Consider the following 16596-nt stretch of genomic DNA (forward strand, 5'->3'; position numbering starts at 1 on the left):
GGAAAGGTAAAATAATTACTATGAAGAAAAAGAGAGTTTTTTTGTCCTACACTTTAAATTGAAAATAATGTACTCAGTTGACTTTCATATATTTGTCTGTGTTGACTGAAAATTTTAAAAGGTTTTGTTCCTGCCTCAAACAATCTAGCAAGCAAAAGGTACAATAAACACAAGCTTAGTACGAATACAGCACAAGAACATACAAACAAATGATCCTGATAACCTTTAAGGACCTGGGTATCTGAGAGCAGTGGTACATTGGATCTATGTTATGCAAAATTCCTGGAATAGTAAAAGCCTATTCATGTTTTCAAGAAACACTTTCAGCCTTTACAAAGCTCATCAAAACAAAAATGACCAAAGTACTAAAAGCATACTATTTAAAATATGAAAGCATGCCGGAAAAGTAGTGTACCACATAAAACACCAAATATATTTCATAAATGCCTCATAAACCAGGCAGGTTCTGTAAACCTGGCCTTCCTTCCTTCCTTCTTCCCTCCCTCTCTCCTTTCCTACCTTCCTTCCTTTCAACCATCAGGTTTGTGGTGGTTTTACTCAGGTGTCCCCCATGGACTTATGTGTTCTGAATGCAGGCAGTGTTTTGTTGGGGGTGGGCATATGGGTGTTATAGCCAGCTTCCCCTTGCCAGTGTTTGGCACAATCTCCTGCCACTGTTGTCCACCTGATGTTGGCCAGGAGGTGATGTCCACCTCTGCTCATGCCATTGTTTTCCCCTGCCATCGTGGACCTTTCCCTCGAGTCTGTAAGCCAAAATAAACCCCTTTCTTACACAAGATGCTTTGTTTGGGTACTTTCTGCCAGCAATATGAAGCTGATTATAATAGTAAAATTGGTACCAAGAGTGGGGTCGTTACTGCTATAAACCTGACTGTGTGGCTTTTGGTCTTTTGAGACTGATTTGCAGGAGGAATATGGAAGGATTTGAAATGTTGGCCTAAGAAATGCCTTGAAGTGCTGTAAGTATACCTTGATGGATTATGCTGATCAGAGTTGAAAGACCTGAATGTAGTAAGAACTATGGACTATGAGGTTTGCCTTAGGAAGGAGAGAAAGGGCTTTGTAGGGACTTGTCTAGAAGCAGTTTCTGTGAGGCCTGCTGTGATTTGCCTGCCTGTGTCCTGAGAACTTGTGCATGTTCAGCTGCAATTGTTTCAAGAGATTGCAACTATTGAGGTTAGGCCTGCTGATCTGCACTGGGACAGCAGGAAGAATGTAGACTTTCTTGAAAGCGAGTGGCCTGGATGCTAAAGGAGTGTCCTGTTCTTCAAAGTCATTTCGATTCCCTTCCTCCCCCCGCCCAGATTAACATGTTGGTAACCCAGCTGCACTATGGACTATAACAAATGCAGGAAAGAGAAGGTCATTAGATTTGCAGCCCCATTTTGTTTTTTTGGAAATGGCCATTGTCAGTTTGAAGCAGACTTTTTGGATTACCTGTGTGGAGGCCCAATGGAGCCACAAGGATGAACTGTGTGTGGCAATGGAGAACCAGTGGAATTAACAGGACTATGGGATGGCTGCCAAGGAGAGCTGCTGGTACCAGATGGAGTATCCCTTAGTCTATGAGCAGCCAAGATAGAGGGGTGGAAGTGGAACTCCAGAGACCTGTCACTGGTTAGAATGCTCAAGCTTGGAGATTTGTCACTGGTTAGAGTTGTCAGAGTTGCAATTACAGAAATTGAAGTTTGCCCTGTTGGATTAAGTTTTTTATTGGTTCAATATTTCTTTGCTATGCCCAGTGCCATCTTTTGCAGTGTGATTATTTATTCTATGCTATCATGGGTTTTTTTTTTTGGGGGGGGGGGAGGCATTATGGCTCAGTTAAAAGACCTCAGGGCTGGAGAGATGGCTTAACAGTTAAGGTGCTTGCCTGTGAAGCCTAAAGACCCATGTTTGACTCCCCAGATCCCACATAAGCCAGACACACAAGGTGGCACATGTGTCTGGAGTTCAATTGCAGAGGCTGGAGGCTGTGGCGTGCCCATTATCTTTTATCTCTCTCTTTCACACAAACACACACACACACACACACACACACACACACAAAGTAAATAAATAAATAAAAAGTTTCTAAAAAGACCTTGGATTATGGGGATGTTTGCACAGCACTGAGACTGAGAAAACCTATGGGGACTTTTAGAGGTGGACTGAATGCACTTCACATCATGGATGGTTATCAGTTTATGGGGACCAGGGGCAGAATATATGGTGATTTGATTCAGGTGTCCCCCATAAACTTACATGTTCTGAATGCTAGGTCCCCAGCTGGTGGCAATTTGAGACTCAGAGCTTCCTGGAGGCAGTGTGTTGTTAGGAATAGGCTTATGGGTGTTACAGCCAGCTTCCCTTGCCAGTGTTTGCCATATGCTCCTGCTGGTGTTTTCCATTTGATGCTGGCCATGTTGTCCCCTGCTATCATGGAGCTTACCCCCGAGTCTTTAAGTCAAAATAAACCCCTTCCTCTCATAAACTGTTTTTGTCAGGTACTTTCTGCCAGCAATACAAAGCCAACTGCAATAGATTTCACTAGTGCGGAGGGTAGATTCAATTACATACGCAGTCTGAGAAGTTTCAAGGCCAAAATCATGTCATGTGATGGCAAACTTCAAAAAGTTGTTATTTTCCTCCTATTTGTCTTTCTTCTTCTACAGTATATAGAAAAAAAAAACAAAAAAACAAAAAAAGAAAACATCCCCAGGTTTTAAAGTGTTACTGTTACTGTAGATAAAATCAGTCTCAGGAACATACTTCAGAAACCTGGCATTTCTACCTCAAGGTTGCAGTGTTTTCATTCCAAATAATTTGAAAAGCTTTAGAAATCCTTGAAATATTTGCAAGTGCAATGAGAATGAATCAAATGTCATTGTGTTCTTTTATTGACTAGAAACTTAGGCTGTGGGCATGATATTGTTTAGAAGGAAGAGGAGGGTGTGGCTCACCCTCAGGACCATTTTCACAGCATCTCCTGAGAAAGAAGCGCTTATTGCCACAGGCCCCTGATGAAAGCTGTCAGCCAGACTGGGGTGAAGGACTGTGAAATTTGGTGACTAGCAGGAACACGCTCCCATCTGCTTCTCTTACCCAAGGCAGCCACAAAACCAAGTGGGAAGGGAGTCCCGACTTGGACACAGGCCTCTCTGGACAGCTCCCTGGAGCAACGAGAATCTGCACTGGATCTCTTCCTCTGTCTGGCTTCATCTCTGCTTTGCGCATCTGAACATTTTTTAAGGGGAAGCCATATTTTAAAGCACGTCTCTGACAAATAAAGGCAGAACTGTTAATACATTGTTGTCTTACTATTTAAAGCTCAAAGAATGACTAAGAATTGAAAGGATTGTGATGTTGGGAGCCTGTTCGGATGCCCACAGTTCCTCTAGGGGTGAGGGAAACCTGTTCCATGTGACTTAATCCTTGTATTAAATGTTCTCATTTCAAAACCACTAAGCCATCTCTCCAGTCGTGTCTTTGTTTTTTAAAAATAAATAAATATTTGAGAGAGAGAGAGAGAGAGAGAGAGACAGAGAGAGAGCATATGGCCATGCCAGGGCCTCCTGCCAAGGCAGGTGAACTCCAGATGCATGCACCACTTTGTGCATCTGGCTTTACATTGGTAGTGGGGAATTAACTCCCGGGTCACTAGACTTTGTAAGTGTCTTTAACCATTGAATCCTCTCTCCAGCCCCTGCCTGCTTTTCTACAGAAAAATGCCATACCCACCATTCCTGCAAAATAGAGCGATTTCAAAATGAGCCAATCTGCTTGCATCCATTTTCTATTTAAAATCATCAGGGGCACCTCATCTTTCGCCCTGTTTAGAAGGTCTTCATAATCCCACTCTGCCTGCCTCTGCCACCTCATCTTCCACCACTCCATCCTTTGTTCCAGCTGCTCAAAATGTCACTAAGTCCCTCAAGTATACCAAACCTTTCTGTTTTGGAGGTTGTTTCCCACCTGTTTCCTCTGCCTAAAAATATGTATCCTTCTCCCCTCCTTTTTTAAAAAAAGTATTTTATTTTTTTTTATTTACTGGACAGAGAAAGAGGAAGAGAGATTAAGAGAATGGGCGCACAAGGGCCTCCAGACACTACAAATGAACTCCAGATGCATGTGCCCCCTTGTGCACCTGGCTTATGTGAGTCCTGGGGAATGAAACCTGGGTCCTTTGGCTTTGCAGACAAATACCTTAACCACTAAGCTACCCCTCCAGCCCCACCCTCTCTCTCTCTCTTTTTTTTTTTTTTAGACATAGTCATCATTCAAGTCTTAGCAAAATGTGCTGGCTCAGAAAGACCTCCCAGGTCCTCCATAACATGATCCTGAAGCCACAATGCCCAATACTATAGTCACTAGCCAAATGTAATGTGAAATGTGGTGAGTCTGACATGAGATATGCAATGCACACCCATACTGAAGATGAAGAACAAGAAAAATAAGGGGAAGCATGCAAGTGATTGTTTTATACTGGTGACATGCAAAAAGGAGACCATAGTGGGTACACTGAGTTAAATAAAGCATGTTACTAATTTGAATTTCCTCTCTGTACTTTTAAAAAAAAGGTGGCTGCTAGCAATTCTTAAATTATATATGTGACATAAATTATATTTTTTTGAAGTTTTAAAAAACATTTTTTTAATTAGAAAGTACAGGTGGGCTAGGGCCTCCTGCCATTGCAAAGAAACTCCAGACACGTGCTACTTTGTGCATCTGGTTTCCTGTAGGTACTGGAGAATCAAACCTAGGTCATTAGGTATTGCAAGCAAATGCCTTTAACCACTGAGCCATCTCTCCAGCCCCATGAATTATATTTCTACTGGGAAGTGCTGTTTTAGAGTTTTCTGTATTTCCCTTGGTAGCTCACATTATGTTATTGGTATACAAAAGTTATTACTATTTGTTTGCAAAGGACGTAATTTATTGCCAGGTTTTAAAATCCAGGACAGAGGATCATGTTTGTCCTATTCCAAGATTACTACCTGGTCCAGTGAGGTTGATTTAAGTTGTTGAGGTAGTAAAGGCCAGGCAAAGGTAGGGGTGGACTGGAAAAATAGAAAGAGCAAAAATGTGATTGTACCCTTCAGTTTTGACATTAGAAAGGAATAAAGGAGTGAGGAATTTAGAATTTGAGCTAAGAGGTTTTAAAAACATATGACCAGAAGTTTTGGATATCTAGTAAAATAGATTATAATTTTGAGGTCTCCAATACACTGCAGCTTAAGCTAAAGATCCAAGAAATCCCAGTTTAAATCCCAGAAAGCTATTTTGTAGATACTGATTCCTCAGTGTGGGAAGGCAAATGACCTAGAACAACCGACACAACACAGAAACGTGAAGCGTGAGGACTCACACTACCCAACTCATTGCTTATAATAAAGCTACAGTGATCTAGACAGAAAAGACACTGGAGAAAGAACAGACATGCACATCAATGAAACAGAAGCATGCAGAAAGAGACCCACCTAATTATAGTCTTCTGGTCCCTCACAAAGGAGCAAAGACAATTCAATGGAGTAAGTGCTGCACTATTTTCAAGAAATGGATCTGCAGAAAAAATGGGATGCCCAAATGCCAAATGAATCTAAATACAAACTTTATATTTCATACACGCATGCAAGCATGCACGCACACAAAAACTTCTACCTCAGTACTGATATTCACCACAGAAATAAATGTGAAACACCAAACTATGACATTTCCAGTGGAAAATGTAGGAGAAAATTCAAGTGAATTTTGAATTGCTGATGAGTTATTAGATCACAAAAGAAAAAAGTTGACGTTGGGCTTTATTGATATTTAAAAATTCTCTGTGAAGGACATCATTAAGAGAAAAATAAACCAATGAGTGGACTGAAAATATATCTAGTAAGGAACTTATATCTGAAACGAATAAGAAAAAATTAAAAATAATAGGAAAATAATAAAATTAAAAACCAACAAAAGACAGTTTAGCAAAACAGATAGCAAATGACCTACCTGACAACATTTGTAAATTTTTAAATTTAAGATGATAGGAAATCTGAGGGTGGAATATAGACTGTGAAGAGGTAATTTGACTGTCAAGTATTCTAGTCAATAACTGTTGGTCCCTATAAGACTAGAGGTCAGCAACTGCAAAGCCACCATAAAGATACACCAGAACTAGACAATTGAGTAAGCAGATGGCAGGCCATGTGAAACAAATTGCTCACTGTTAGAACGAACAGTTACAAACAAGAGCCAGAAGGAAAGGCTAGAATGTTCTATGTGGTGATGGATTAGTTAGAGCAATCAGCATAAACTCATGCTTAGCGAAATATAAATGCAGATGAGTCTATATACAAATATAGTTCTAAGTCATATAATGATGCTTTAGTCAACAGCAGATGACATATGCAGTGGTGGTCCTAGAAGATGATATCATCTAGTGACATCACAGTCCTCTTCGTATTAGTACAATCTATATCTGCCCAGTGACAAAACATGTGCCAATGCATTTCTCAGAATGGGACCATACCATTAAGTGACATGTAACTGTATTTAAGATATGTGCAAACATACAAGTGAATACACACACACACACACACACACACACACACACACACACACACACGTATTGCCTCCCTCTGTCAGCCAACAGCAGCAACAACAACAACAAAAAACTAGCATCCAGATCTTGGTTTCTCATAGCATCTTCCAATTAAAGGAACTAAAGATGTTCTGGAGAGATGGCTTAGTGGCTAAGGTGCTTTCCTGTTCCTAAGGACCCAGGTTCAATTCCCCAATACCTATATAAGCCAGAGGCAAAGGTGGCACATGCATCTGGAGTTCATTTGCAATGGCTAGAGGCCCTGGTGTGCCCATTCTCCCTCTTCCTCTCTCAAATAAATAAATAAACAAATAAGTAGAAATTTTAAAAAGGAACTAAAGATTCTTTGACAGAATAGTTTATTATAGTACTGGATAAGGGAATATATAAAAAGATGGCTAAATGTAATATGATATCTTACACGCTGTCCTGAAAAAGCAAAAGGGCATTAGGGTAAAATGCAGGAGATTTGGATAAGCTATGGCCTTCAGCCAATGATAATGCATCGATATTGGTTTATTTAAAATGCTGAAAGGAAAAGCCTGCCACCCTCTAACTGTCTGTCAAAATGTCCCTTTGGAATGACATAAAGTAGACATTCTCAGATGAAGGAAAGCTCAGGAGATTCTGTGGCCAGCACACCTGCTCTACCAAGGAAGTTCTTCAGACAGAAGGGAAATGATACCAGAGAGCAACTAAAAACACCAGGAATGAAGGAAGAACAATAGCAAAGTAACCAAAAATAACTCTAGAAATGGGAAGGGGATTCTGTGAAAGCTAACATTGGCAACAGACGGATAACTGTGCAAAAAAAAAAAAAAAATTAGAGGAAATTCCTTCTTCAGTAAGTTTGAGCTAATATTAAACTACCTTTTAAAAAGACTTTTTAAAAATGTAAATTGATCCAGGTGTGGTGGTACATGCATTTAATCCCAGCACTCAGGAGGCAGAGCTAAAACGATTGCCATGAGTTCAAGGCCATCCCTGAGACTACATAGTGAATTCCACACCAGCCTGGGCTAGAGCAAGATCCTACCTCAAAAAACAAATTAAAAAAATGTAAATTGTAAAAGATAAGAACTAAATTTTTGTTACTATGTATCTATGTTTGTATATATTAGCCATAAACATACAGAGATCTGGGTTGTAGCATGTATTGGAGTCTTAAAAATACTTTTATGTTTCCAAATATTTAACGTAAGTAGACATATTTATACAGCCACATTTATGGCTAAAGAGAAAGATAACCATGATATTTAAAACCCACTGCCATGCTAGACTTTAGGTTTTTGGCAGAAATATTTTCTTTAGGCACACACTATAAACTTCGGTGACTCATCTGAATGTACATTTGGCTCACAGACTTTACTTAAAAGTGAATGAATTATAAAGAAGGATTCTTATCATATTCTAGAAAAAAAAAATAGGATGGCTTATGTCATCTGCTGTTTCAGCTCAGGCATCCAAGGAACTCAAAAGACTCAAGAAGATCAAATCTTGTTCGTCTCTACACCCCACGTGTCAAGAAGACAGTGCAAAGGAAATCATGATTCTGATTGTGAGGAAGGCACGGACTTTCTAAAACACAAAGCTTATTGCAATCAACGCTATTGCAAAATGTGATGTCAACATTATTTTCCTAAGTGCTTCTGTCCGACTTCCTTACAAGCTGGGGATGAAGACTAACCCCAGATGAGATATTGATTGCATTATGATGTTCTGAGCGCATGGGACAAAGAGGACTGGATTTTCAGTCGTCAGCTGGATGTGCATAGCCAGGGTGAAGCAGCCACTCTGTGTTCTCCCTCCTCCACTTTCAGAGCTGAGCCCACAGCCGTTATGGCTCAGAGCTGGGCTGGAGGGGTCACGTGACCAACATTATTATACGCCCCCCCCACACACACACACAGAGTGCTTGCCCAAGGTTTCCCCATGGTAGCTGCTGGGGAAGAATCTAGAACTATTGGTAGCCATATTTTAGAAGGCTTACAAAGGGACACAGAGTGTTAGTTCCAAATTCCTCTTTTGCTTGTGGGGTGGTTTGCTGTGGGTTTCTGCCCCCTGCAGCTTCAAGGTCTGGAGTTAGACAGTAAGTTTAGTAACTCTATGATTTTGTCATGCAGAAAAGGTTGAGGATGAATAATAATTTTTTTTTTTTTTGAGGTAGGGTCTCACTCTAGCTCAGGCTGACCTGGAATTCACTGTGTAGTCTCAGGGTGGCCTCAAACTCACAGTGATCCACCTACCTCTGCCTCCCAAGTGCTGGGATTAAAGGCATGTGCCACCATGCCCAGCTGAATAATAAAATATTTTCCCTCAGATAACCTGAGCCTGTAAACCATATGTGGCTCTTATGGTGTGTATTTCAGTATTTTGGTCCTTCCTTCATATCTTTGCCATAACCACCAGGTATAATTATCTACCCACTGATCTTGCTTTTCCATTCGGTTATTTGCTCTCTGACATCAAAAATTTATTTTGTTGCACTTTGTATTACATAACGCATAGTAGGCACTTAATAAATGTTACTTCGTTGTAAAAGGATGAAATAAAATATGGCCATTTTCCTTCTATTATAGCATTACCTCACTCCTTCAAACTTTATTAATTGGAAATTTGTGAGCAGGCTAGAAAATTAATTTATTCAAGAAAAAAGTGGTTATTAGCCCATGTAGTAGTGTTAGAAACTGTAAAGAGAATGATTAAACTAATTAAGAAAATAAATTGTTTCAAGCAGGCCATGGCCATTTAATATCACCAATTCATATAGAAATAATTTGTGGGCTAAGTTACAAATAACATTCCTCTACCTATTCATTAAATTAGGTCCCTGAGGATGTCTATTAAGTAATGCTTTGTTAGCCTGGTTCATTTATTATTTGCACTTGAAATAGTCCATAAATCAATTTTTTCTTCATGCAAAAGGTAACACCTATGGTTGTACACAGTTCCCTTACAAACATAAATTCTCTTAAAATCTAAAAAAATATTATAGAGGGCTGAAGTGAGCCTCATAAAATTCTTGCTGATTTGCATGTCATTATTTGTTTGAGTATATTTAATTTCATTCATGCCCGGACAAGTGCAACTGGGTACAAACTTCCCAACATCAATCTTAACTATCCTTTTCTAATCAAGCATTTATCATTAGCTATTGATTGGACATGAGTACAGCACAAAAAATGTCACACTTAATAATAAAAAATAATCACACTTAATCTATGGATACTGCCTAGTATAGCAACCTTGAACCAACCCTCCCCTCAGCTTTCCTTTTTTATTTTCTTTTGTTTGTTTTTTAAGGTAGGGTCTCACTCTAGCACAGGCTGACCTGGAGTTCACTCTGTGGCCTTGAACTCATGGCCATCCTCCTACCTCTGCCTCCTGAGTGCTGGGATTAAAGGCGTGGACCACCATGCCCGGCTTCAGCTTTCCTTTTTGTAGTCTATGGTAACTACATCCTTCCATGTGTTCAAGCCCAAACCTTGACATCATCCTGGAGGCTTCTCTTCACCTCGTATTCCAGCCATCAACAAAACATTCTAGGGACTTCTTCCGGAACCAGCCACAATGCAATACTCTGCCACCCCCAATGAGATACACCCTCCTCTCCCCAGCTCTCCGTGAGCCACTACTGTTCCAGGAGCCAAAGAATTTAAAAACACTATTTACAAGATTTCTATTCCCATCTGCTTATTTATATTAATGTGTTTTCTCAGGGCTTACATACTTTAAAAAACAAGAAGGAGAAAGGAATTTATGTCAAAATTCCCATTTCATCTTGCTAGTTTTGTTTTTTTTTTTTTTTTCTTTTGAGGCAGCATCTCATGTAGCCTAGGGTGGCCTCAAACTTGCAATGTAACCAAAGAAGGTCATAAACTCCTGCCTTCATCTCCCAAGTGCTAGGGTTAAAGACATACACCAGCATGCTGAGCTCTTAAGTCATTTTTTAATAAGCACCCAGCGGGAATGCATTTCCAACAACAATTTATTTTAACATCTAATATTGCTAATAAAATATTTATTGTGCTTTGGTAGTTCCATACAGCCACTAATGAACATCACTTAAATAAAATGAAGAACTATAATAAAAATTTGTGGCCATCAGAAATTTTTTAAATGCTAAGATTTATATTTGCATGCATATTTTTGGATAGGCTCAGTATGAGAGAGTTATCCAAAAGAGACTTTCAACCAGAAAATACATTATATCCTGAGGCTTCCATATTAATCCTGGACTGCTGGTATCTGGACAGCTAAAATGAATGAAAACTTATCTTCTAATTTATGGAACATACTGCTATGTTTGGACCTTTATCATTGAACCTGTGTGTTAAATTTACATAGAGGTGATGATAGACTCATTTGGCCTACTATAAAGTCACATCAAGACAAAATCAAATAGAGTAGGTATGTGATGTAAAAGGAAGAAAAGAAATAACTGCCAGTATTAAAGGGCTGGTTCACATTTTTTTTTAATAGCAACAAATTATTTCTCACAATGCCTATGAAAGAGAGCTGAGCTCTCCGTAAGAGCTTGCTGACTAACACCCTCACTCCAGAGGAATGCTTGTGGATTTGAGGGATTACAAATCCACATCTCTCTATGGACTCACAGGCTAGACTGCTCCACATTTGGGGAAGCCCATATCAACAGCGTGTTAGAATGAAGACTGCATCTGAACAGATGGATGAAGTGGTGACTTGGGTTAATTTGGGGTTCCAAAGGTCCAAGATTTTCAGAAGCGAAAGCTACAATTACTCTTAGTATTTCTATTTTCATTCAAATATCATGTGCTATGTAACTCAAACATCGTTTAGGCCTCGAAACACTGGAATGACCACCAGAGGGAGCCCACGTGTTTTTCTGAATACACCAGACACTAAAGAGCAAAAGGAAGAAAATACACAGAAAATATCAAGCTGGGGAGGAGGGAAGGGGACATACTACATTTCAGTCATCTAAAAGAGCATCTTACTGCATGGTAGAAGTGTTTTTCATTTATGTTACAAATTCTCTTACTCAAAAAAGGTACTTCAAAAAAAAATGCCTTGCCTCACAAAAGAATTAGTTAAAAACAATATTTTAAAGATTCACATACCCTAAAACTAGAAGGTCCGGGGGGAAGTGCTGTGATAGCATCCATGATTCTCCGCTGGCCCCAAACACGGCTTCTCCGGATTTTCTTAATGTTCCCGCTCTCCTTCTCTATTCTGGTCCATCTTTGTGGTTAGCTTGGAGGGAAGGTTTGGGTGTGGCTTCCTTACTTTGTTTGGGATCAGGCTATCAAATTACAGCACTTGGTGTGACTTGGGATTTTTTTTTTTCCCTTCTCCTGTCTGAGCCAAGTGATGAGGGCATTAAGAAAAATGACTTGCCATTTACGACCCTGAAGTCTCCCTAGAACTGGACCAACTCCTAACAGGAGGCCAGAGGACTTCAGCCAGGCTTTTCCAGGGCAAAGTTCCCTGTAACCAGACCCACAGACAGGTCACCCTCAGTGATGTCCCCAGGCTAGAGAAATGTCCCACGAGTGAGACCATACCAACAAGCATGTGATCTTGATCAATCAGACGCTGAGGAAACCTAATGGAATGTCTTATATTTGACAGCATGATCGATTTTTAGAATTTCCCTTTATTAGTAGTTTTCTTGGGGTAGGTTGGGGGCCATCATCACTTCATTTACAGGGAAACTGAAGCTCATGCTTGCTCAGTGTCCTTGGTTGTGAAGTGCCCAGGTCATAAACTGAAAAGCATGTGCTCCTGGAGACATGGGTTATCACAGTGTGTGAGTATGGAACACAACCATACTCATTGCTTCTGAGAGAGAAGGTTTTGTCTTCCTTTTCCCTGAAATTACAATTGAATGAAAACCATGTCAGAAGTGAATTTAATGAATTAGCTCTTGTTTGCTAAGTTTCTTTTTCATGTCCGGATAGGGTAATTTTATAATGTATGCAAATTAATTAGCACAAACAAATTGAATTCTACAGGGTTAGGTCCTCAAGTTGAATGCTGCTAGAGTTAACGTGCTTATTAATGCTTTGGTTATAGAATCAAAGGCATTCTTATGAAATTTAACAATGATGCCCATTTGGGTGGGGGATGGCTGACAGCTAGGGAAACGGGATTTAAATTTAAAATGACCTTGATGAGTAGAAAAGGAAAAGGAGTACAAAATTTGATAGAATCGTTGCAAAATAATTCCCTCAAAAGGTGGGGGAAACAAAGACAAACAGAAACGAGGGAGCACTGGCTGGGCAATTATAACAGAGAAGGAGCTGGAGGTCACAGTGAACAACAGGCTTCAAGGACATCAGCAGTCTACTCTTGTCATTTCTAATGGGAGGCATGATTTAGGGAGGACAAATCAGGAAAAATTCAAGGTAATTCCCCGTCTAGATACAAGTTCAATAAAGTTGAGGTGAGGGAGAAAAGGTGGTTTAGACCTTCAAACATATGTACATTGAAAGCTAGGTTTTCATGACTTTAAAAGGGATCCTTAGAAAGTTGAGTGCCCAAAACAGTTTTTTTTTTTAAAAATTTTAGATCTGAAGAAATTAAACTCATAGAGAAAGTTCTGATACTCAGTTCCTCTCTCCATGAAATGCCCTCAGTCCAGATGACCCCTTCCATCTGGGCACCACTCAGTTTCCATCAAGCACCCATCCACAGGTACTTCCTTTCCCACAAGGCTGCTCTAACCCTCTCCTTTCCTCTTAAGACCCCCCGCCTAACCCACCACACGTGCATGCATGTGTCCCCTTGAAGTGAAGAGAATTTAAGTGTTTATAAAAACCATATTAGGGCTGAAGAGATGGCTTAGCAGTTAAGCGCTTGCCTGTGAAGCCTAAGGACACCGGTTTGAGGCTCGATTCCCCAGGACCCATGTTAGCCAGATGCACAAGGGGGCGCACATGTCTAGAGTTCGTTTGCAGTGGCTGGAGGCCCTGGAGCACCCATTCTCTCTCTCTCTCTCTCTCTCTCTCTCTGCCTCTTTCTCTGTCTGTTCTCTCAAATAAATAAAAATAAACAATAAAAAAGAAAAAAAAACCATATTACTAAAGGTGACCTGATCATTTTCCAGAAACTTTAAAGAATAAAGTTACATGTATTTATGTATACTTGAATCCATAGGTATGTATCTGCATACAGTATATGTGTATGCATATGAATATTTATCAGCCTATTATCTATGTTGAGTGCAATTTCACTTAAAGGTAAAAGAATGATACAATGATGCAAAACATTCAATCTGAGGTCTCAGGAAAGCCTTCTTGACACAGAATTGTTATTGAAAAAAAGAATCCAAACCTTAAATGACATATTAGCACTAGATTAATTTATCCAACATGAGAACACTACAATTTTCTCTCCTAACCATGAGACGTATTTGCAAACAATTTGTTCTCTATTTCTCAAAGTAGAAATGATAAAAACTCAGGTACCTCAAAGTGAGATGACGCTGGCTCTTCTGTTTTCTGTTGGCACTATGCTCTAGGTGCCCAAGTACAGGGAAAGTATTTCTGAGGACAGTAAGACACTCTGACAACTTTGGAATAAGCAGGGTAGTTCTGTTCATTAACATGGCACCACGTTCTTTGCCCTTGCTGCTCCTCTCAAGACAGTTCATTCTTGGAATAAAAGCTGGGATAAGCTACTGGATGCTGAGATGGGAGAATTTATGCCTGTTGTACTTTTACCCACCACAGTTATAATAGCCAGCTTCTCTGGGCTCTTGCCCAGTCAAATTCAGTGAGAACATGTTCAAGACAGGGCTCGATGGCATAACTCGGTTGCAAGCATAGATAGCTAACAGTGCAACAGGATGTATAAAATCTATGTCAAAAAAGACATTTTAAAATATGTGAAGAAACAAAACCTAGAACCATTACGAACAGTCATCAAGTATGAGCATAACAATATAAAAATATTTGTAAAATGTCACAAGGAAGCATCACCCAATACACCCCATTCCATGTCCTTTTACCACGCAAACTCACAGCAAGCAGTTCCCGGGCTCAGTGTGGAAAACGCTCACATGCACTGACTGTTCAAACTGATGAAGGATCCGCGATCCGTTTCTTTCTTTTTTTTTTTTTTTTTTTTTTTTAAGGTATACCTACAGCTGCTCTTTACTATTAGATGAATGGCAACTACATATCACCTTAAGAATTCAACTACCATACCACTGCAGAAACCAGAGAAAGAAGCAGAGGATGGTCAGCTTTTATAACAGAGCCGAGGAAGAAATGGAAGAAATGCAGAAAGAACTTCAGCAAGGACATTCCACCCATACAGTGCATAACTCACAACTACGAAAACAAACATTTCTTCAGAAACTGGAGAGCCCAGGTCGTCCTTGCCACATTGGACATTAAGTCACTGGTGTTTCCCAGGAGGCAGGGCACAGTAGTCTTGGTTCGCTGAGCTAGATGTCCTAATAGACCAGCTCAAGAAACGAGTATTTACACACCATTCAAGTCACCTGACCTGGCAGCAGCCCAACTAAATCTAATCTTCACTCTGGTGATAAGCAATATGTCCTTCAAAAGGAGAACAAGCAGGCTCTGGGTTTTCTAAGGCTGGCATTTTGTTGTTTTGTGCTATCAGGTGACCTCAGCACCCTATGTGAAGTTCACTGTGAAGTTCATGATAGCCATGCTGGTTAAATCACTGGTATCCTCAGACAGAGAACAGCTCCAAAGGACAAACCTGGAACTCAGGCCGGGATATCTGTACGGCTCTGGACCTATCACAGCCCTTTTAAAGAGAGGATCTTAATTTTTGGTTTTTCAAGGTAGGGTATCATTCTGGTCCAGGCTGACCTGGAATTCACTATGGAGTCTCAGGGTGGCCTCGAACTCTCAACAATCCTCCTACCTCTGCCTCCCGAGTGCTGGGATCAAAGGTGTGCGCCACCACGCCCAGCTTGTAACTGGTGTTTTAACTGAAGTTTTAAATACAGTCAGCCATGTTTGGAGTACAAGGAAGAGGAGAAAAGCACAATTTGCAGATCAAAGAGAACTGTTTAATAAAGCCAACAACCCCAAACCATCGCAGCTTTACCAACAGCAGTCCACTCACACTGCTGGCTCCATAATCATTATTCTAACAATTCTCTCCATCATTTTGTGGACTCCAGTGTCCTGTGTCCATCCAACATCAAATGATGTCCCTAAAAAATAACCCAGCACGTAAATGCCAGCCATTTGTTTGTACAAAAAGTACGATTTATGAAAAGAAAATTCTTTTTATGCCAGGTCAAGGCTTGGTCCAGAAATAAAGCACAGTTTGCAGGAGTTCAAAATACAGCATACTGATATACTCTTATTTAATTAAAACTTAAACACAGTGATTAACAAAATTTCAAATAGAAGCTAGGATGGAGGACAGAGTCTGTCCACAGGGAAGCTGCTTAGACACTGAACCAATAATCTACGCATGTTCATTCAGGTCCACAGGCAGATTATTGTTATTTAGGAACATAAGGGAAAACAATCGTGCCCAGAATGTAGTTTAAGAAGATAAAGGATAAAAGAAATCATCATATCCCAACTTGTCCCTTTAAAGGAACAAAATTTCAATTAGTACCGCTTTAAGGCTCTTAGGCCTCTTTTTATCTTTCTAGAACTTCAACTATACTCATGAATGTCTTTCATCTCATTTGCTTTGTGTGACTGATGGCCTTGGAGATCTTTCCAAACAGCATGCGGTATCGTTACATCTACTCTATTTGCTAGAGAGAACAAGTATGCTTTTAGTTTGCTAGAGAAGGCGACCCCCCAAACAACCCAAACAAACAGGAAGCAGCATATTTGGGAGTCTGCCTGCCCGGTCCCCCAGATCTTTCAGAGTGACATGTTGCTCGAAGCACATTGTGTGTGGTGTGCCTCAAACTTCAAGTTGCTATTTCGATGGGAAGACAGCACATGATGACAGCTGTTAGGTCCTCTCCTTAGAGCCTTGTGTCTGATGTCCCCACTGCAGGGAACCCACCCTAAAGG

The 16596-nt window shown here is 40.2% G+C and overlaps 1 protein-coding gene across 6 annotated transcripts in view; it reads right to left on the reverse strand.

Moving 5' to 3' along the window:
* The window catches only part of Rapgef4 (Rap guanine nucleotide exchange factor 4), a 336159-nt gene that overhangs the window by 123626 nt on the left and 195937 nt on the right, over positions 1 to 16596 (reverse strand). Inside the window, exon 1 of one of the 6 annotated variants that reach the window (XM_045147501.1) lies at positions 11689 to 11807. The exons of the other annotated variants lie outside the window; for them this stretch is intronic. Coding sequence (XP_045003436.1) covers positions 11689 to 11733 — 45 coding nt within the window. The 5' untranslated portion in view covers positions 11734 to 11807. Of the gene's footprint in view, positions 1 to 11688; positions 11808 to 16596 lie in introns of those variants that run through there. 6 annotated transcript variants of the gene reach the window in all.

This window comes from Jaculus jaculus, chromosome 4 (genome assembly GCF_020740685.1).
Source record: "Jaculus jaculus isolate mJacJac1 chromosome 4, mJacJac1.mat.Y.cur, whole genome shotgun sequence".
Lineage (NCBI taxonomy): Eukaryota > Metazoa > Chordata > Mammalia > Rodentia > Dipodidae > Jaculus > Jaculus jaculus.